At 31.3% G+C, this 23,172-nt stretch overlaps 4 protein-coding genes across 7 annotated transcripts; 2 read left to right on the top strand and 2 right to left on the bottom strand.

The window, feature by feature from the left end:
- Positions 1-720: 720 nt before the first annotated feature.
- Positions 721-3,882, top strand: GRAS1 (protein). The gene is made up of 2 exons (NM_001247376.2): positions 721-833; positions 1,815-3,882. Exon 2 carries the CDS (start codon positions 1,997-1,999, stop codon positions 3,623-3,625), a length of 1,629 nt encoding a protein of 542 aa, NP_001234305.2. The 5' UTR covers positions 721-833; positions 1,815-1,996; the 3' UTR covers positions 3,626-3,882.
- A 1,098-nt stretch (positions 3,883-4,980) lies between these two features.
- Positions 4,981-6,809, top strand: LOC104644490 (uncharacterized). 3 transcript variants are annotated; one of them, XM_069291406.1, is made up of 5 exons: positions 4,981-5,091; positions 5,607-5,894; positions 5,970-6,098; positions 6,385-6,525; positions 6,614-6,809. In XM_069291406.1, the coding sequence occupies exons 2-5, from the start codon at positions 5,657-5,659 to the stop codon at positions 6,679-6,681; spliced, it is 576 nt and encodes a 191-aa protein (XP_069147507.1). In that variant the 5' UTR covers positions 4,981-5,091; positions 5,607-5,656; the 3' UTR covers positions 6,682-6,809. The 3 variants fall into 3 exon arrangements, with proteins under 3 accessions (XP_069147507.1, XP_025884142.1, XP_069147506.1); XM_026028357.2 differs by having other exon boundaries at positions 5,607-6,098; XM_069291405.1 differs by lacking the exon at positions 4,981-5,091 and having other exon boundaries at positions 5,530-6,098.
- A 125-nt stretch (positions 6,810-6,934) lies between these two features.
- On the bottom strand, positions 6,935-8,833 carry LOC104644489 (uncharacterized). Its single transcript, XM_010314446.4, has 3 exons — positions 8,568-8,833; positions 7,447-7,732; positions 6,935-7,109 (listed from the first exon to the last, which is right to left on the bottom strand). The coding sequence occupies exons 1-2, from the start codon at positions 8,708-8,710 to the stop codon at positions 7,471-7,473; spliced, it is 405 nt and encodes a 134-aa protein (XP_010312748.1). The 5' UTR covers positions 8,711-8,833; the 3' UTR covers positions 6,935-7,109; positions 7,447-7,470.
- Positions 8,834-14,210: 5,377 nt separating this feature from the next.
- LOC101260595 (thymidine kinase a-like) lies at positions 14,211-20,854 on the bottom strand. Of its 2 annotated transcripts, XM_004250232.5 has the most exons (4): positions 19,621-20,854; positions 15,411-15,555; positions 14,848-14,969; positions 14,211-14,675 (listed from the first exon to the last, which is right to left on the bottom strand). In XM_004250232.5, exons 1-4 carry the CDS (start codon positions 19,941-19,943, stop codon positions 14,420-14,422), a joined length of 846 nt encoding a protein of 281 aa, XP_004250280.1. In that variant the 5' UTR covers positions 19,944-20,854; the 3' UTR covers positions 14,211-14,419. The 2 variants fall into 2 exon arrangements, with proteins under 2 accessions (XP_004250280.1, XP_019066686.1); XM_019211141.3 differs by lacking the exons at positions 14,211-14,675; positions 14,848-14,969; positions 15,411-15,555 and adding an exon at positions 16,940-18,371.
- Positions 20,855-23,172: the final 2,318 nt, after the last annotated feature.

Below are 23,172 nucleotides of genomic sequence, written 5' to 3'. Positions count from 1 at the left end.
AAATGAAATCATTTTTTTTCTTAATTAGTAGAAGTTTCATTATTATGTCTTAATATGAAAATATCTTTAGAAAATGTTTTTACTAGAATGAACCTTAAACAATGTTAACTTCAATTATGAATTTCACAAATATCGATTTTTACCGAATATCATGAGCTTATGGTCCTATTAAAATAGTAGGTAAAAAATCGTCAAAAAATATGATGATAATAAATGAAACAATTTTTTTCTTAATTATTTAGTTTCGTTATTATATCCTAATATAAAAATATATTTATTGACAATGTTTTTATCAGAATGAACATTACACAAGATTAATTTCAATTATAAATTTTAACATAAATATCAATCACAGAATATCATAAGCATTTGGTCTCATTAAATTAGTAGGTAGAATACCGTCAAAAAATATGATAACAATAAATAAATTTTTAATTAATAGAAGTTTTGTCATTACATCCTAATATAAAAATATCTTTGTTGACAACGTTTTTTTTCCAAAATAAACTATACACAAAGTTAATTTCAATTATTAATTTTAACATAAATATAAATATCGATCATCGTAAATATGTGGTCCCATAAAAATAGTTTTTTTGGTCTTACATATATCAATCGAAGTGGCATTTAAGGTAGTTATTCCCAAGAAATGAGGGCATTTTATTTGTCTATTTTTCTAATATTTTGACTATATAATAAAGGCTTTATTAGGAGTACCTAACACTTCATTCTTTGTTTTCAACAATTAACAATAGACATAAGAGCTGATCTTTGAACAAAAAAGTCTCAATTCATCACAAAAATACAAAAATTACATCCTCTTAACTTTCAAGGTTTGTTCTTTTTTGTGGTAATCATTAATTAATGTTAATTCTTGATTTTGTTTAGTTTATGGTTGATCTTGAAAGTATCTTAAGTTGAATTATATTCCTCTATTATATGCACTTACCTTTTTCTCATTTTTTCCCTTTTTTTGGGTGATTAGAGTATGAAGTTGTGATTTTTCTGTATAAAGTTTTGATTTTTATGTTGTTAAGTAAGATTTTATTTGCAATTCTTTTAGTTATTTATTTATTTTTTGTATGAAGTTTTGATCTTTATGTTGTTGTGGGTATATAACTAGTGATTTTTTCTATGTATTTTATATGAAGTTTTGATTTTTATGTTGTTGGTCTATATATTAGTTGCAATTCTTTGTTTTTCTTTTGAATTTTGATTAGTCTTGAGGAGTTGCTTAATTAATGCAAATTATTGACTTTGTTTAGTTTATGGTTTAAGGTTTTGGTGTTGATCTTGAAAGCATCTTAAGATGAAATTTTGAGTTTATGTATGCAGTTAATATGCAATTTCCTCCTCTTCTTATTTGCAATTCCTAATCTTTTTTTTTTCTTGGAGGGGGGGGGGGGTTGATGATGGTATTAGTGTTTTTCCATTTGTTTTGTATGAAGTTTTGATTTTTATGTTGTTTGATAAGAAGATTTGTCTTTTGATTGTAATTTTTGACTTTCTTTTGTGTTTGTTTTAGGTCTCTATGCTTTTTCATTTTCTTAGTTTCCTTAAGTTCTTAGATTGATGTATATGCTAAGTTATAACTCTAGTTAGTCAATTCTTTAGTATATGGTGGTTCATTTTCAGTTTATCGGATGGCAAAATTAACCCATGGAATCATAACCATCTATGTTTAGCTAAGGAGCATCATGTATTAATCGTTGTATGCTTTGACTGATCAAATTATATACTGTCTTTGTTCTGTAAATTAGCTTCTTTATGCTTTTGTGACAATCATACTGATGGTAATTTTTCGTTCTTGGCAGGTTCTGTTAGGCATCATCAGAGTTGCAAATTTCTTTTCGAGTTTACATTGTGACACGATTTTGAAAGAGTTGTTGTTGCTTGAGATGTTGTGAATGACTACTTTTAGTCGAGAGAGGTTTGCTGAGATCTAAGATTAGCTTTTGTCTGCAACGGTTGCTTGAAATCCGATAGTCATTTTGAGATGCAAACATCTCAGAGAACACAAATGTCTGGAAGTGTTCACGGATTGTACAATCAGCAAATGCAGCAAGTTGAGCAGTATTACGCCCCTTACGATGTTCTTAAGAACAGCTGTAAGGATAATCGTAGCTCAGGGATGCAATTCTCTTTACAGGCACAAGACGAACAATTCTTCACGCTGGACTCGTCACCAGCTACCGACTATGTTGTCAACGATTCACCTCCTGCCTTGAGTGTTTCTTCCAACAGGAGTCCCTTTTCTCCTCAATGTTCACAGTCATACATGTCTGATCTGCATCACTCCTCTGATAACACGTGTGGTTCGCCTTTGAGTGGGTGTTCAGGAATTGATGATGGTGACTTGAGACATGTGCTTCGGGAGCTGGAGAATAAATTACTGGGGCCTGAATCTGATACTGACGACAGCTGCAGTTGCTCCTTGAACGATATGGTCTCAAAACCGTCTTCTGTTACAAGGTGGAACCGAGTGTTGGACATGGCCCCTGGCTTGAACTTGAAAGAGTTGCTCGATGCCTGTGCTGAAGCAGTGTCAGATGCTGATATCTCTACTGCTGAAGCTCTTATGAGTGCTTTAGAGCAACGGGTGTCTGTGTCTGGGGAACCGATGGAACGATTGGGTGCATACGTGTTGGAAGGGATTAGAGCACGACTACTATCGTCAGGAAGCATCATATATAAAAAATTGAAGTGCAAAGAACCAACTGGCTTGGAACTATTGTCTTACATGCAAGTCATCTTTAACATGTGTCCATACTACAAATTTGCTTATATGTCTGCGAATGTCGTCATTAATGAAGCCATGATGAATGAAAACAGAATCCATATCATTGATTTTCAGATTGCACAGGGAAGTCAGTGGATGTTCCTCCTCCACTATCTTGCTCATCGTCCTGGTGGACCCCCATTTGTCCGCATCACAGGTGTTGATGACGACGAATCAGCTTATGCTCGGGGTGGAGGACTTCAGCTAGTAGGCAAAAGGCTAGCAGAAGTTGCCAAATCATGTGGAGTGCCTTTTGAATTCCATGGTGCTGCACTATCAGGCTGTGAGGTCCAACTAGAGAACCTTCGGGTTAAACATGGAGAAGCTCTGGCAGTAAACTTCCCTTATATGCTGCACCACATGCCAGACGAGAGTGTAAGTACTATCAATCATCGTGACCGCTTATTAAGACTAGTTAAGAGTTTATCCCCCAAAATTGTGACCTTAGTTGAACAAGAATCAAACACCAACACCGCCCCTTTCCTTCCAAGGTTCCGTGAAACTCTTGATTACTATACAGCAATGTTCGAATCAATTGATGCAGCTCGTCCTAGGGATGACAAGGAGAGGATCAGTGCAGAGGAGCATTGTGTGGCACGAGATGTTGTGAACATAATAGCATGTGAGGGAGCTGACAGAGTGGAAAGACATGAACTTTTCGGAAAATGGAGGTTAAGACTTATGATGGCTGGATTTACTCAATGTCAATTGAGTCCATCAGTTGGTGAGACCATAAAGCACATGTTGAAAGAGTACAGCCCTAATTATCGGTATGCAGAAGGCGAAGGAGCACTCTATCTTGGATGGAAAAATAGAGCTTTAGCAACTTCCTCTGCCTGGAGATGACATTTTTTGCCCTATGATCTCGTCGTTTCATCTTCATAACTTCTCGTTTCATATATACAGAGCTCGGAGTATGGAATGTTTAGGTTTCTACATGCTACCATAGGGAGGAATATTGTGAGTTTGAAATAGACTCCATGTCTCCATATTTGGGTATTGTCATTTCCCTTTGTATTTGAATGCTTTTTTTTTTTAGTTGTACATTTTTGTTATGCACGGGTTCATATTTGGTTAATCGAAGCCTATGTACAATCATTTAAAGGCATGAACGGAGGAGTTAATATCTGGTCACTCAACTTTGAGTTGTTTACTCAGAAAGTCACTCAACTTTGAGTTGTTTACTTAGAAAGTCACTCAACTTTATTTTGTAACTCAAAACTCATTAAACTATTGATGTTTAACTTGGAAAGTCACTCAATTATTTATATTTCACTTATAAAGTCACTCAATCAATTTAAATAATTTTTTCATTAAATCTTATTTTAAACTATTTTTAAAGAAATAATAAGATACTTATTTTAATTATTTTACTATCTGCTCCAACTATTTAATTATAATTTTTGTAAAAATTTTTTTACAGAAACAACTACAACCCCCTCCCCCCCCCCCCCAAAAAAAAAAAAAATCTTGATTCTATTAATTGTAAAACTAGAAATAAATTGTTAAATGATTACCAATAAAGAAAAATTGAAATTGGTAAGAAGTAATTAATTATTTTTTTGTATTTTTGTAAAATTTAATGAAAAAAAGTTATTTAAATTGATTAAGTGACTTTCTAAGTGAAATATAAATAGTTGGATGACTTTCTAAGTATAACACACCAATAGTTGAATGACTTTTGAGTTAAAAAACAAAGTTCAGTGACTTTCGAAGTAAACAAATCAAAATTGAGTGATTTTCTAACTAAATTATTCAAAGTTGGGTGATCATATAAGCTATTATCTCATGAATGGAGTGAATAATACAATACTTCGTATCCTTCCTATCAAATCTTTAGTTCTCAACTAATTACTATGAGAAAAATTAAATATAGTAAGGTTAAAGGTCTGTGTATAACATGAATTGAACTCAAGCTTCATACGTCAAAAAAAAATATGAAAAATTTTATACCATTTTTAAATACTTAGCTCGTATTTGAATAAAGCAATTCATGTCTCACTCTTAACTTTTTTGGTATAGTAATTTTACTAAATCCAAAATTTGGATGAGGACCGAGTAATTAAAGCCAAATGGATCAAACATCCCTAAATTTCGAAAATAATTTTTAAAAAAAATGTTTTTTCCTTCCTTTAATGTACAGGTGGCAAATTATAATTTGTAAAAACTACAAACATTTAACTAATTACCAAAAAGAACGTTTAAAAGATTTCATTTTTATTTTCTCTATTGAAAAAAAAAAAAACAGCTCAATTTTCTATTCTTTGAATCTGAAAATTACAAATCCTTCCCCTCAGTCACCATCAACAGAGGTAGGTTTTTCAGTGAATTAATTTTTAAATTTTTCGTTTTTGTGGGATTTTTTTTCAAATAAACAACTAGTGTTTTTTTTTCTTTTTTATAATTTTCGTGATTATGGTGAAATTAAATCAATTTTTTTCTTTGTTTTTTTAATGGATGAAGATTTGTATGTTATGGTTGATTAAGAACCTGAGATAATTCTTCTTCTTTTTTTTCGATTCTCATTCGATGTTATGATTGTGTATTGATATTTGCATCTTTTATTTAGGGTTTATTTTATTTGAAGCTTATTATTGATCATCGAAGGTCTATTATAAATGTTGAATCATAGTGCTACAAGCCTACATATAATTTGCATTTCATTTTACATCTAAAATGAAATTAGAGTAAAAAAGAGTGATTCAGTCGGTATAGTGCATACATTTTGCCCTCTTCAGACTCCATGTAAGAGATTACACTGTTATGTTACGTTGTTTGTTTGTTTGTTATTGTCAATTTGGTTTAAATTAAATCATACAAACTACAGAAAATTTGTGTTGCAAGACGGTATCAGAAACTTGAAGAATATTTGGTTCAATGGCTACTGAAGAGTCTAAAGAATGGCATGTAGTAAAGAACTGGAGGAATGCACAGAAAGAAAAAGAGAGAGAACGTCGTAGAATACGCGATAGGTTGAGAAGACAAACAATGAGCAATGAGGAGAGGGAAAAACACTTAGCTAGACGTCGAAGAAACTATCAATTGAGAAGACAAAAAGTTTTGAACAATTCTTCATCTTCAGTTTGTCAAAACTGTGACAGTACTACTAGTGCAGGTATTCGTGTTATGAAATTCACTCTGTTATTAACGCGTTATTATAAAATCCTGGATTCATCTCTGGTCGTTGCAGGGTACTCTAATGAAGACGAAAATCAAGCAACTGTTCCTGTTTCTGGACTTGGGGTTCAGTTATCTGATGCTACATTTCATCCTGAATTATATAAATCACAAGAAGATGCATCAAGTGCATTGCACAAAGGTATATTTTGTATAATTTAGATATATGAACTTATACTATAATAGTGGTGTTGAGGGCGCGCCTCTACTATTATAATGGTTACTTTACTCAGATTCTTCAAAAATGTTGTCGATCCTCCAAATACAACACAACACTTTGGAGAGTTTGAGGCGACATAAAGTAGACGTAAATTGGTGTCTGGACCAACTTGTTTGCACCTCGACTATTCCACTTGATACCAGCATAGGTTGTCGTCTTTTTTACCTTTTTTGAAAAGATTCATTTTTTTTCTTTTGTGATTGAATAGGAGTTGAAGAAAGGAGTTATAAAGTACAGAGAATTCAAAACACTATGCCATTATATCAAATAAGACATCTTGCCAGATTATTGAATTCTTTTTCAAGTAACAATCAAGAAATTGGGACCAAGGACAATGTGAATACAGAGAGTAAGTTTCTAACACAAACTTTTTTCATGTCTTTTTTTTTTTTTAATTCGTTGTCTTTCTATCGCGCTGAATTTTAACTGATATTCAGGTAGATCGCGAAGAGGCATAAGGTTAATTGATGTTAAGCGTCTGGCACGAACGCTTAATTCAAATTGAAGATTGTTTTCTCATTACCTTAGCTGCATTGTTGTTGTTGGTAATAACATTAAGGATTCAACTGCAGTTTTTTGTTTGTTAATGTTGATCTTTTCTTGGTATAGTACATAACTATTTTCTTAGGTTTACGAACATTCTACGATCATGACCAGAGAGTCCAGTGGCCAAAGACATGAAGCAAACATCCACGACTATTTATGCTATTGCAACCCAGTGATAGGAGCTAGAATTTTCACTAAATGAATTCAACATATAAAGAGAAAAACACAAAAAGATTGCATTAACCATTGGTAAGAGGACTACCAGTGTTTATAAGTCACAAAGAGAAGTAAACTTAGTAGTAAGTTGTAAATACTCAACGCTCTAACTAATGTGCTATCAATGAAAAAATAGTTGAATTATGCAGAGGCTTCGTTTCCACGACTTCCCTGTTTCAAAAAATTGCAACAGAAAGAAAATCAGTACCATGCTTAAAATGGCATTGGTAATAGGGTTAATTCAGCAAAAGAAAAGGATAGGTAAAGATAGGCCTAGGTATGCATTAAATCAAGTTACAAACAACAAATATCAAGAAACTCCAAGTATTCTTGATATGTCTACAACCGTTAGAACAATATGGAATTCAACTATGTAAGCAAGAATCGTAGAGACACTAGAGAGTCGTCACCATCAAACTGACCAACACACCACATTTAGCAAACAACGCTAAGCACATCAAGTTTCAATATCAATACTAGCGTGTTTGTATTGAGAGGGAGATCGAACCTGATGATGAACGTCAGTGTGCTCCTACGATTCCATGAAGCCTCCTGCATTTCGCCATTCAGGAAAATGCTTCTTAAGTATTTCAAGAAGCTGCTTCCCGCTTTCCATAGAACAGGGCCTCTTAGCTATTTCAGCAAGCTCCTCCTTGTCTATTTCACAAGGCACCTTCTTAGCAAAGTCAGTAACCAGATGAGTCCATTGTCTGTGAAGACGCTCAATTTCTCTGCCTCGAGACTCAATTAGTCTGTCAAGACGCTCAATTTCTGGGTCTTGAGCCTCAATTTTTCTGTAGTATAAAGATAGGGACAAACCAGGTCAAAATGTTATTCCGACTGAAAAATGACAAAAGAAATGACCCCCATAGAACTAGTACAACATCCCGAGGATCCTAATATGGCTTACGCAATTTTCTTCCCTTTGAGAAAACTTTTGGGATACGAGTTAAGCCCAACATCCATTTAACAAAAACATTAAAAAATCTAAATTAAAAGGAAAAAGCAGTAGAAAACACACTCAATCAACCTGTTATTTGATTATTTCTAATGAAGTTGTGTAAAATTGACCTCGAAAATTTATATTGCGAGAATTAAGAATTTGAGAGTTCTAATTTTCTTCAATAGTAGTCAATCTGTTGTCAATCTAATCTATTTTATTAGGAAATTAATATACATATATGCTAACTCGCACCACCCAGAAAGCAAACCCTGGCAAGGGGTTTCAAACTTGAGACTTCCAACATGGAAGTTCCAAGCTCAAACCACTGAGCCGCTCGGAAGGGTTAATCCATTGTTACTTTTTTAAGGAAATTGCGTAAATTGATGTCAAAAATTTATTTTTTGCGCCCAATCGTCCTTCTTGAATTAGAGTTCCTCGAGTATGGAGGAACTCCAATGCCTAGAATGATTTTTTATTTTAGTTGAGCTTTAATGCCGAGATGAAGGGAAAAAAAACGACATAACACTCAAAACTTGGCCTTAAGTGGGAAATCATATATAAAACTCAACTCATTATTAATCAGCTTATAACTTGATGAGTTAAGAGTTTTTAATTATACGAAATCGAAGCAAACTAAACATTCAACAACAATATTAACAATGAGTTCACAATATTAATCACATTACCTCCCTTCATGAATCTTAAGATTCTGAAACCATTTTTCCAATTCAGATTCCAAAAATTGATTGTGAATACATCTACCGCAATCGGAACAAGGAGGATCTCCATTGCAATCTGGACAAGCGACATGAGGAGGAGGTCTCGCCATTGTTAGGGTTTTGCAAGGAACGAAAGAGATGAACTTTAACCCGCAAAAATTGAAGATTTGGGTATTTATAGATTTAATCGGTACAACTCCTAATACATTGCGTACAAACAAAGTGACCTAGTTTGATTGTGATTTCTTTTTTTAACATTTATTTAAATAATTTTACTAAAATATAATCGAAATTGTGTTAAATTTTTTCAGATTTTCCTAAAATAAAATACTAGTTATATACGATTGAGAAACAAATAGAAAAAATTTACTTCACTTTCTTTTTAAGAAAATAAAATTAGGTATATTTGTGTTATTGTTATATAGTTTGGTAATTTTGATTTTGCAAATTTTACTAGATGGGTAAAATTACGTTTGTGTTTATATTTTTTGTTTGTCTTTTATTTTTACTCATTGAGATAAATAATTTTTTTGTTTAGTATAAATTTAAATTCTTACATCATAATTAATGTTAATAATATAGTTTCTGAGAAATTTATTTTCCGAACAAGTAAAAGGCTTTATTCTATTTGCTACAAATTTCGAATGTTCAATTTTGAGGAAAATATTAGTGATAAAAATAACAAAAAAATGTAAAATATATTATTCCTCAATAAATAATTAACGTAGGCGGAAAAATTTCAATCCTACAGTTACTCAAAATTTAGAAAATACATTATAATACTTCGTAGTTTAGAGGTACGATGTGCCCTTTTTCGGTTCGGTTTTTATACTATTTGGTTTGAATTTTTAATTTGTAGTGTTAAAGAAGTGTAACTTAATTCGAACCAAAATAAATTTGGTTTGATTTTCTCTTTTTGATTTGTTTTTTCTTTAGTTAATCGGTTATGTCAATAATTGAAAACATAACAAAGCTATATTTGCAATTTTAAAAAAAAATTATATATATATATATATTGAATTTCTTAAATATACTTTTTAATATAAATCATAAGTAAAACGTAAAACACAAAACTTAAAAGTATATCAATTATAGATGTCCAAACATAAGAAAATAAACTAAATTACAATGAAAATAACTAAAAAAGAGACAAAAATGGTTCACTCCAACTTAATTCTATATATACTAGATATCATGTGTGCGCACCAGCGCAGACTCAATTTATATTAGTTATCATGTATGCGCGCCAGCGCAGACTCAATTTATGTTAGTTTTTTTCCTTCTAATTTATGTGATACAAATGAAATTTGAAAAGGTGAACTAAATTTTTTTATGTGTTTTCTAAAAAATATTTTAAATTGTTAATTTATGGAGTATTTTTATGTTATATTCGAATAATATATGTTACTCCATCTGCTTTATTTTAGGTGATACAAGTGATTTTATGAAAGTAAACGAAATTTCTTATATGATTCTCACATATTTTTAGTTGTCATTTTATTGTGATTCATAGTACTTTTTAGTTCTTACGTTATTTTTAAGGGATAATGCACAAGTACCCCCTCAACCTATACTCGAAATCTCAGAGACACACTTATACTATACTAAGATCCTATTACCCCTGAACTTATTTTATAAGTAATTTTCTACCCCTTTTTAGCCTACGTGGCACTAGTTTGAAAAAAAAGTCAACCATTGTTGGGCCCACAAGATAGTGCCACGTAGGTCGAAAAGGGGTAATAAATTATTAATAAAATAAGTTCAGGGGGTAATAGAACCTTAGTATAGTATAAGTGTGTCTCTGAGATTTCAGGCATAGGTTGAGGGGGTACTTGGGCATTATCCCTATTTTCAAATAATATATGCAACTTTTTTTGTTTCGATAAAATAAAGGAGTCAACTAAATTTCATTATGTTTCTTAAGTTTGTTTTTCTAAAAATATCTTAAATTGTTACATTGCGCTTTTAAGTTTCTTTTTTTTAAATGTAATTTTCAAATATGTATCAAATTAGAAATTAAAACGAAAAATTAAAGTTTTCAAATTGTTATATTTTTATATTAAAATGTTCATACCTTTAAAAGTCCACATATATGCAAAAATTAATAGAAGGAAGTCAAACAATTTTTTTAAAAAAAATAATAACATATGAAAGCTCATTTCAATAATAACACATATATAAATTTCATTTTTAATATATGACTCCCTCCTTTTTTATTTTATATGAACTTATTTTTTATTTCATTTCAAAAAAAAAAATAACTACTGATTTTTAATTTTTTTTTATATAGCATATTAAAGATTACAAAATTAAAAATAATACACAAAATTTTATATACATATAAATTTTAATTTTAATTTTTATTGGTTCCACCTAATATTATACTTGATATAATTACTAAGAGCTAAGCATAATCATTGTTCATTAACTTTCATATATTAAATAGATATCACAATAATTCATAAAAAAAGAAGAAATAACAAAAATGAGGTAATATTGATAATAATACCTAAAGATGTTTATAGAACTATTTAATTTTTTTGTTATTATTCTTGGTAGATTTTTACTTGTATAAGTTATATTTTTACCTTTGATCATCATTCACTTTATACATAGAAACATATTTCTAAAATTATTTAATTATTCTTGATAGATTTTTGTTAGAATGAATTACATTTTTATTCTTGGTCATCTTTAACACAAATATATTATCCTATTCATTTTTATTTGTAAAGTTACTTTAACATCTTTTTCTTTAATTTCAATCTAATATATATTATTAATTTTATCACACTAATTTATTTTCAAGTATATAATTAGAGCCAAAATAAAAATAAAAATAATTAATTCATGATATTTTTATAGAAAAAGTAGACTTTTTATAAGAATAATGAATAGAAAAAATATTAAGAATTAAATTAAAGTAATAGTAAAATAGAGTAATAATAAAATAGATGTCACAATAACTCATAAAAGAAAGGGAAAATACCCAAATATCCCCTCAATCTATGCCCGAAATCCCAGAGACACACTTATACTATACTAAGGTCCTATTATCCCCTGAACTTATTTTATATGTAATTTTCTACCCCTTTTTAGCCTACGTGGCACTAGTTCAAAAAAAAAAAGTCAATCATCGTTGGGCCCACAAGATAGTGCCACGTAAGCTAAAAAGGGGTAAAAAATTATTAATAAAATAAGTTCAAGGGGGTAATAGGACCTTAGTATAGTATAAGTGTGTCTCTGAGATTTCGGGCATAGGTTGAGGGGGTACTTGGGCATTATCCCTAAAAGAAATAAAAAGGAAATGAACTAATAACAAAATAAGTTAATAGTAATAACAATAACTTAAGATGTTTCTAGAACTATTTAAATTTTTTTGTTATCATTCTTGGCAGATTTTTATTAGCGTGAAATTATATTTTTGCCCTTGATCATTATTCACTTCATATATAGAAAGATAATTCTAGAATTATTTATTATCTTTCTTCATAGTTTTTTGTTAGAGTGAAATTACAGTTTTGCTCTTGATCGTCGTCCCACTTCAATCTTCTATATAATAGATAATAGAAATTTTTTGTTATCATTCTTGGTAGATTTTTGTTAGCGTGAAATTACAGTTTTGCCCTTGATCATTATTCACTTCATATATAGAAAGATAATTCTAGAATTATTTATTATCTTTCTTCATAGATTTTTGTTAGAGTAAAATTAAAGTTTTGCCCTTGGTTGTCCTCCCACTTCACTCTTCTATATAATAGAAATATATATATAATTCTGTTTTTTCAGATTTCATTTTTCTAAATTCGAAATCAAACCAAAAAATCAAACAAAGTAAATTATAAATTCATAATCAAACCAAGAATCCAAAAAATCAATCTAAATTAGAATTCGATTTGATTTGGTCCGATTTTTCGGTCCAATTCAAATAGTGCACACCTCTATTATAAACTCAAAACAAGCCCAATAGCACTTGATTAAAAAAAAAAAGTTTTTCATTTTCTCTATTTGTGATAAAGAATTCAAACAAGAAATCTCCAATGTATGATGAAGATTTTCTTCTTTCTTTTCAATATTTTAATTTGGAAGAAAATTTAACATATGATGAAATTACTGATTCAAAATTTTCATCAACAAGTTCTTCAAAAATTTGGGCTTATTATTACAAACTCAACAATGCTAGCAAGTATAAAGACAAACTCAGTAAGATGTTAGCGCGTTGCTTGGTATAGGACCGAGCATTGTTGTGCTTCTTTCCACCATTCAGCCTAAACATTGGTGGTGCTAGAAGCGTTGATCTCTCCCTCTTATACCACGATGTCACAGATTCAGCTTCGACTAACGCTCCTTGCGGCATACGGAAAAAAAAAAGTATACGTCAAAAATAAAAAGACAAACTGAAATGACTTTTAAGTAAAAAAAAAATAAAAAAATAGAGGAGACCCACTTTGATTTTTGACTTGTTTTAAGTCCTTTTAAACTTATTTTAAGTCATTTCTGACCTTGTCAAACACTTTCTAACCTATTTAAGTGATTTTGGACTTATTTTAAGTTATTTTTTATATTTACCAAACATTTTAAGAAGTCAAAAGACGATTTAAAAGTAGTTAGACCAACTTTTAACTGAATCCAAACACTCTCAATTTTTCTTCTAGAATTCTCTATAAACTCTTGGAGAATTATAGTCTTTCTAAGATTTATTCTATATTCTAGTGGTTTTTAAAGTCTTATACAAACCTCTCCACAACTCTAATTTCTTCACAACTCTAATTTCTTCCCCTCTCATGACATTTGGCTACAAACTATGAAAATGGATGTATATCTTTAGATGTTTGCATCAATCATATCACTAACCCTCTCAGAAAGGAAACTACTTAAAAAAGATTGTAAACCCCCATACTTTGCCCGTGATCATGGGATAAGTAATAACATATAGTTTCTCTTCTCTATTGCAAATCGTTTCATATTTGCTCTTTGACTTGAATTAAGGTTCGGTATAAATTTAGGTAGATTTCAATTATCAAAATACTTTGAGAAGAAGTACTTTGCACTCGCCTTCAAAAGAATTGGTAAAAGTGTTGTTTAGAAATTTGAATAGAGTCATCAAAATCCGGAACGCTTTTAATTAATATTCTTCTAATTAATGATGCAAAAATATTAGTTCGTCTTGCCAAACATCATTACGTCCTTTAATAATCTCTCTATAACAACGTTCTTTTTGCCTGCTATAGCAAAATATCGTACGATTCATCGGTGTCTATATTGACAGGTATATGGACAGGAAGCGTTCCATCAAGATTAGTTAAAGTTTTAATGGCACATAGCTCAAATCTTATTGAAACCAAAGTTGGAAAGAATTCAACTGTACCTAGTAAAAGTTTTAATTGTATATAGCTCAAATCTTATTGACGCCAAACCTGGAAAAGATGTCATCTCAATGATCAACCATTTATATTTAATAGACACTTTTTACTTTGTAGATTCAAGACATCTTTGTTTTTTTATGTTTGGGATATGCTATGTTGTTGAGTCAGGAATTTTATTCCTTAGATTCAGAAGTGTATTCGTTACATACGGAAATTAAATATGCTAGAATAATCATAGAAACAGTTTGAAAGAGCAACTCCCCATAAAAATGACTTGAAAGTACAGTAGTATTTTTCTTTTAAAATGGTGTTCGAGCCAGCTTGCTCGCACCTCGATAATTCTACTAGCAACCTTCCACCAGCAGAAAGGCTTGGCCAGTTGACACACTTGGAACTTGTAAGTACAATAGTTGGTTAATATTTCTAAGTCCTATGTACTTGGAGCTTGGGATATTACAAAATAGAGCTGCATTCAACTTTCTGGGACTCCAGAACACTTCTAGCAGCCTCTTTGACTACTTGTCCACTCACATAATGCTTGCGGCAGACAGGCATATATACTTCTGCTCCTGCAATCAACTCAGTTCTCGTCTCTTCTGTCTTCCTCAAGGTGAAAGAAGCACGTTCACCACAAAGTTCACATCGCGCAGTAAGTTTGGTCACGGAATCAGCAATTGGTATTACGTCAAGGACTGAACCAAAGCTCCTTCTGCAAAATCCAAAATATGATCCAATACAGATCATTACACGAGTTTTTGCAATAAAGAATCACATTCAGTACATAAGAAATTTTCGGAAGAATAAGCAAAATATCTGTCTCACAAAAAAACGTATCAATTATGAGTACATTAGAGAGCACAGAGACTAAATGGAAGTAGTACCTTAGATAGTCACCATCTAACCCAGCAACTATCACAATCTTGCCATCATGATCAGCAACTTCCGTACAGAAATCATATAGATCCTCAAAAAACTGAGCTTCGTCAATGCCAATGACCTCTAACTGAAACCACGTAACAGTCACAAAAACAGGTAATCACATATACAAAGAAAAACAAGTAATAATAAAAAGTAATGATACAGTATTGTTACATACTATGAAAGAAAGTTCAGTGGCCAACTTACAAAAGAGTGCATACTAGCAAAGAAAGTTCAGTGACCAACTTACAAAAGAGTGTTTCGTGATTATATCATTTCCCCTCACAACTACGATAGATTTGGCGGGGTGGAGCCCCTAACTTCTTAAGAAATAAAATTTAACCCATAAAATTGAAAATTTTCAGAAGAACACACTCAAAAATAGACTTCTTTGCCCTATATTTTTTGGAGAATATTTTCTGCTGCTAACACAGATAGGCTGCTAGCACCCTGACTATTTGTGGAGAAGGTCCTATGACAATCATCTAAAATATTATATTTCAATAGCTTCCCATTGAAATATTACCTTACTGTATGCTTCAGGTCCACATCTCTGTTTAAATGATGATAGATTAGCTAAAGGCCAGCACGGCAATCTGTCTCCATCATGTGTCACAATGGAATCCAACCCGTATCTTGTATCCTTGTCTGACTTTAAAATTGCTACACTTCTGCAGAAAGGGGAAATAGCACAAAAGCTAAATCAGACAATGATATGAGAACATAAGGAAGCCTTAAATACCTATCAAGATCATCAAAGTTCAAGCAGCACTTCAAAACTCAGAAGTTAGCATGCTTTGTGAATCCAAATTATATGTCCATAATTATATTATCGAACTTTTGAGATCTTCAAGGTAATTAATAACTTGGTAAATTTTGATGTAAAGAATAATAGGAACAATCTCAGAAGTCAGAAAAAATGTATTATATGGTTATCCACACAAGATAGGACCAATCTCCTTTGGAATACATCAATTGAACAAAAGGAAAGAGAATATGCTGGTTCTACTTCTCTGCACGGCTGGCTACACGAGATTGATCCGTACACAAACTGCAGTTCAAGTGTTCAACTGGGAAGGAACTGAAGGCTCAAGCTTATATTTGTGTTCAACAGGATGCATTAGAAAGGATAACAAAAGTATGCAGTGAAGATAGAGAGCCATGCAAACTGCAACTAAAATAAGGATTGCATAGTCTTAACACAAAAAAGTAAACTGTCAAAAGACTTGTATATCCTGATTTATCCGAGAAGTAGTCATTAATATTTCCACTACATGAAGACATAAATTTCCACCCACTTTTTAATGCTTGTTCACACAATTGCAGCTCTTGATGTGCCAGGTAGATGGAATTATGTCAGTTCCAGAGTAACATTCATAGGTTGGTAAAGATTCTAAAATCTTTTCAAACACTACCAACACTTATAAATACATTGCCTAAATGTATTTTGCCAACAGCACAGAATGATCTGCTTGACCACCAGATATAGCAATATAGCATAAGAAACAAATACAAATAGATTTCCTAGAATGCCAAATTTCATCAATCCATGGCAGCATTGGTTGGTATGTAGTATCATAGAAGAAATAAACTCATTTGCTATAGGTTCAAATTATGATGAGGTATGGTTCTTTAAGCATTTTATTGGAAACTACCCAACTCCGCTGTTACTGCAATACAGTAAAAGATGACCTTAAGACAATATGTTTTCAATGGTAAGACTTATTTTATTAAGAATCACATCCAATAGACCGAGGCCATCACATTACTTGGTAATAAGGCAATTTATCTGTTTGTTCACATACATGTTCCTCATAGAAGCAAATAGCAAGCCCCTGCTTGCCAAACTAACAGTTGAAACTGTGGGGAGATCGCAATCCAATTTTTGCATTCAAAGGCAAATGGCATCTCCTCAGAAGATTTCTGTCGAAAAATCACAAATTCCAGGCAAGCATTGCTTGTGTCTGGAAAGTGCATTCCCGACTTGTAGCACAAAGGCTGAAGCCTGTTTCTCTTTCTATGTTTGAAAGTGTTTCCACTTTTATAGCTTAAAAGGATACGAGCATACAGCTTGAGTGTAACATGCATGGCACTTTTCGAGATACAGCAAATTGCCCGTTCAATAAGACTCTTTGCAGCTAAGTGGCTGAGGATTCAATCAAATGTTCATGCTATATTGTCATTTGTCTTTTCTCTTTAACTCAGTAAATCTTGAACATCGCCAGCATCTTTTAAGATGCCTGCCATATCTTTGACCAATTTATACATTTCAACAGTCTGTTCATGAGCATTATGTTCCATAAAGAAGAAATGTGCTTGTCTTTGAACCTCAATCATACTATAACCAGGCTCCTTTTTCACCCCCGAGTCTTTCATCAGTCTCCTTATCTCCGCAACATTGTTCCACAAACCAAAAGAAGCATAAGCATTAGATAAGACAACGTATTTGCCTGCATTCTCAGGCTCCAAGTCGAAGAAATTTCTAGCAGCAAGTTTTACCATCTCGATATCACCATGAATCTTACAAGCCCCAAGTAAAGCGCCCCATAATACTGGGTGCTCCTCACAACGTGAGTTTTTGACAAACTCATGAGCCTCTTGTAATCTTCCAGCACGGCCTAGAAGATCCACAATAGCTGCATAGTGCTTTCCTCTTGGTTGAAGCCCATAATCTCTCATCATAGATGAAAAATACTCCTTACCTCTATCTACCAGACCTCCATGGCTACAAGCAGAAAGAACTGCCAGAAACGTAACATGGTTTGGCCTATATCCTTCATCTATCATCCTATGAAATGATTCCAGAACATCTTTTATTCTTCCATTTAGTCCATACCCTGATATCAGAGCAGTCCATGTTATCACATTCCTTTCCAAGGACTTACTAAACACGAGATAGCCATCAGATGGAGAACTACACTTGAAATACATGTCCATAAGTGCACTATTAACTACAATATTTCCACTAATTTGGCTTTTAATCAACAAAGCATGTGCTTGCTTGCCCTGCTCCAAGACAGCTAAAGAGGCACAGGCTCTAAAGACTGATGAAAAGGTATACTGATCTGGAAGTACATATTTCTGTTTCATATCATGGTACAGACTCAGGCCTACTTCCTCCATGCCCTTCTGCACATACCCAGCAATCATAGCGTTCCACGAAACCAAGCTTTTGAATTGTAACTTATCAAATATATTGTGTGATGTATCCAAATCTCCTGCTTTTGCATACAAAATTAACAACTTAACAGTCAGATATTCATTTGGAACAAAGCCGACAGTAATCATTTGCCAATGGACTCTTTTCCCTTTCTTATACGCTTGGCGGAAAATGCACTCTTGTAAAACAAGGGAATAAGTTTCTGCCTCCACCTGTACACCAGAGCAGCACAATATTCCAACTGCTTCAGCCACCCTTCCTGAGAAACAGAGACCTTTTATCGTCTCATCCAAATAGAGGGAATTCTTTACTCCATTGGCCTGAAAACTGGGAATATTACCAATCATGATTTCAATTCAAATGTCATTTGAATAACATGGTCCAACTTTTACTTCCTCTACATAAGCGAGCCAAAGAGCATGGAGATTTCTACACCCCAGGGAAGAAAGGAAAGGGAACACAAAAAAGCTGATTCAAGAACAACAATATTCAGAAGTAAGGGACGATTATTCAATGAGAAAGATGAAAGGTTGAGCAACAAGAAAAATTCCTAAACTTTTAACAACTAGAACTGCGGAGAAAACAAGTCTAAACAGCAGAAAGGACACTTGAAGCCTTGTAGTAATTGAATTTAGTGCTGCAACAACTTGGTTTTCTTTTAACAAGTACCAACAAGTTGCTTATTTGAAAGCCAAGTGTGAAATCGAACTAAGAAAAGAGCACCCTCACTGGAGATGATATAAATGACTAAAGTCGGGACTCTCACGTTGAACTCTTGCCCAACCATGTTCTTAAACTCGTGAAAGATATCTTTACGGTTATATTCAACCAAATAAACCATCACCCAGAAAATTGGTCTTCGATAAAAATAGCACAAAATGGCAACACACTGCTGAAAAGATGATTTTATTATGTTACTGAATAACATACCCATTCTCTCCCTGCCACTGATAAGCTATTGACCAAAACAAATTCTGAGGCAAGAAAAAAACACTTACAATCATTGGACTCAATGCATCATCTTCCATGTTTCATTATAAGGTCTATATAGTGCATCAAAGTCTTGAGATTTAGCCAAAAGTCCTACTTATATAAGTTCTACAAAGCTTGTGTGAGGTATAAGACACTATAAAGTAAGTAGCTAAGAAGATAATCCTCGTGAGAGGAAACCAAACAGATACCAGTTTACTTATGGCCCCAAAAAACAGCCGAGGCACACTTTCTGCTCCAACAACATCATATCCCGTGTAAATACCACAAGTGGAGTATGGGTAAGTTAGAGTGCACGCTAACCTTACCCCCAAGTTGTTCTCGATAGACCTTTGGCTTTGAAGAACAGTAACAACATCTAAATAATGTGAAATGAAAAACAGTACACAACATACAGAAGAAAGAACAGCAGCAACAACGAAATAAGGGGATAACCAAGCATAAAACAAACACAGGTAATAACCAAGAACCGAAACTACCAGAATATTTCTACTCCAACAGATGAATAGTATAAAAAGATTTAAACTTTAAATATGCACAGCATTTCATTACACAACCAAATGAGAAACAGATTGATAAAACTAACCTGCCATTGCTTCTCTCAGACTTAATCCTCTTCAAAAGTGTAGTAGTTTTTCCAGCAAACATAGGACCCACAATCACATGAACCTCACCAGAACCAGAACCAGAATTAGAACCCGATGCCTCACTACTCAAGACCCGAATTTGACTATGATTTTGCACAGTAGAACACCTAAAGGAAGAAACTTTACTCATGGGGTTCATTGTTTGAGCAGAATTAAGGTTCTTGAAAGTGCTAAGAACCCCATATCCCCTGCATACAAACATGATGGTGGGTCTTGAAAGTACTGGGGAAAGGAGTGATTTCATTCTTGATAATGGTAACATAAAAATTGATTCTTTTTGGGTTTTTTGGGCTGAAATTCTTCAAATTTAATCACATAAAGACTGTTTGTAGATATAATTTCATGGGAAATTGAGTCCAAATGATGATAAAAGTATATGAGATGAGAAAAGGGGGCAGGGTTTTGAGGGTTTTAGGTTCTTGGAGGGAAGATGGAACCAAGGAGGATGGGAAATACAACTTACCTACAAAAGATTTTGTTCGGATCAATTTTCGTGCGATTCAATTATTTTCTATTCGAATTAATTTAATTTAATTTTATAGGTTTGGATTAATTTTTGTGTAACTCAATAATACTTTATTCGAATTAATTTATACATAATTTTAATAACTTTCTTTTTCGAATCAATTTTCAAGCAACTCGATTTGAGAGATGTATGTGAGCTACCAAACTTACCTACCAATGGTATGTTGTAAAAGGGTGGATTTCTTGATTATACATTATCTAAGATTTAATATGATAATTTTGATAATTGTTTTTGTCAACAATATTATAATATTAATTAAGAATAATTTTATTTGTTACTAATGATAATAAGGAACTAGCAAATTGTATTATTTATTATAAAAGGATGTAACATTTGCGACCTCTAAATAGAAAATTAAAAATTTCTTGATGGCAAAACACTTATTCACTCAATAGTGTCACAAGTCGATATTGATTATTGTTGACAATGGAATTAAATAAAAAATGAATTAGATTGTTTAATAAATGTTTTTTCTCTATATATGTGAAAGCACGCTAAGTCAAAATACCTAACTATGTTACTGGCAAATAGTAATAGGTTGTAGAGCTCTGATTTAATAATAAGATCACAACACGTGATGTGCAGATTAAGTGTATGTTATGTATTGAATTTGATCTTTATCCAATAGGTTAGTTTAATCTAAAAAAAAAAAAGAAAACGAACATAATATCTTAAATTATGAAATCGAAATATATAAAACAACAAAAATTATATTAAAAAAATACATATTCAAAGAGTAAATAGGTGCAAGTTTTATTCTTACCTTAAAATGTAAATATATTATTTTTAATCGACTTTCGACTCAAAAATATTATGATTTTGAAAGAAAATTTTGACTTAAAACTTTAAATTCTCAAAAATAAGTTGTGAAAAGAAATAAATAATTTTATAAGATGTTTGTAGTGGTGATTTATATTATTAGCTTTTGCATGTGCTATATTATTCATTCAGTAAATATAATTGTGTCCAAAAGCCATATATTCATTATATGCATTTGATCAACGGTTGGCAAATTTCTCCCCTTCGATTTAAATATTTTTACAGATTAATTTGTACTCAAAATTTATAATTAAAAATAAAGAAATTATATTCATACCATCATAATTATAGCTAATTTAAGACATATTATATAGTTTCTTTTTAGGAAGATATTTTATGAAATATTTCCAAGTTGTTTTCGAACGTATAAAGCACAAATATCAAAGTTGTACTTTTTTATATCCCCTAAAAATGAAGTTTTATATTAATTTATCAAAAAAATTTCCTCCGATTCTTAATTTACAAGTTCTAACTGTAAAAATAATTACTAATATTTATATTATTATAAATTATATACATCACACTTCTCGAAAGTGATTTTTTTACAAATTTTATGTGAATACAAAATATCTTATATACCATACTATTTTTTTTTTATGTTAGTATAATTTAGTCGGATTGTGTAATTGTGATCACAACTTTTAGTATTATTGTAATGGATATTTTAAACAAATGCTTCAAAAATAAATTAATAAAAATTAGTTCTAAACTTCAAATAAGTAATATAACTCAAAAAGAATTTAAAAAAGGCAACGGCAAATTACCAAAATTCTTTCTTGGGCACCACAATAATTAATTTTCTAACCCTTTAAAAGAGAAGAAAAAATAAATAAAAAGTAAGTGCGTAAATTGCGGTACATTCTTGGTCACCAAGACATTATCTATCAAGTTACTATACAATTTTGATCTTCGTCTAATTTAAATTTAAAGTCAAAAATAATTTTACGTGAAAAATATAACTTTTTTTTTATCAAAGTTGATTTCATTTTCAGATTTCATATTCAAACTTTCTATTAAGGATAAAAATATACTTAACGTTCGATTATGATGATCTTTAATGTCATCTTAATTTTCTTAATTTAATATAACGAAAAAAAGATATTTAAAGAACCTTAATATTTAACCATCTTTAATTCTCCAAATGTTTGCTTCCGGCAATTCTTCTTTTTGATTTCTAGGGTATTTTGTAAAGAAAATGCTAAATGGACAGAGAATTTGGCCACAATTAGATCAGAAAATTAAAAAATCTATAATATTTTTTTAATTTTAAAATAAATAATCTTTTTTTCTACTTTTTAGTTAAAAAATATTAAAATTAAAATGGTAAAAATATTTAAAAAGATAAAATAATATAAATAAAATGTTATTTTGGTCGTATCTTCTGGCCAAAAGTATTTTTCCTTTTGTAAATATATTTTTCCAATGACTATTTAGCAACTAAAAATGTGAGAGGCAGTCATATATATGTATTTCAATTAATTATACGAAATGTATGTAATTTTGTACACCAACTTATATCAATATAACATTGGTTATCAAAGCTAGAATATAATTTGTATTTAAGACCTTATTATTTTCAAGAATCTAGGGTCAAAAGGGTAAAAAAAAAATTGTCAAAAATTCTAAAAGTGCATATCAATTTTTTTTAATCAAAACGGTAAAATTGCTTATGATGTAGCGATTTCGTCTGTCGAAAAAAGCAAAATCCGACTTACATTAAAAAATTTAATTTTTTTATTTTTTGCTTTATTTAAAAAAAAAATCTAATTGTTGTCTTAATTAATTTTTTTAAATCAAATCGCTGCATTATTTACCCTTCATTTTTATTTTTGAAAATTTAATTAAATCGCTGCAAAAAAAATTACCCGATTTAGTTAAGTTTTTTTTTAAAAAAATTAAGTGTAAATTGCTGCCTTTGCAGCGATTTGATTTTTAAAAAAATTAATTAAAAATCGCTGCCTTGGCAATGATTTGATTTGATTTCTTTTTGTAAAATAAAGCAAGAAATAAATAAATAAATTCAATGTAAGTCGCTGCAAATTAAAAAATTATAATTTTTTTTTAATTTTGAAAATCGCTCCATTCATGAGCGATTTTGCCGTTTTGGTTAAAAAAAATTGATATACCCTTTTAAAATTTTTGACAA

This window comes from Solanum lycopersicum, chromosome 11, assembly GCF_036512215.1.
Source record: "Solanum lycopersicum chromosome 11, SLM_r2.1".
Taxonomy (NCBI): Eukaryota; Viridiplantae; Streptophyta; class Magnoliopsida; order Solanales; family Solanaceae; genus Solanum; species Solanum lycopersicum.
This window is presented reverse-complemented; position numbering and strand designations above follow the sequence as displayed.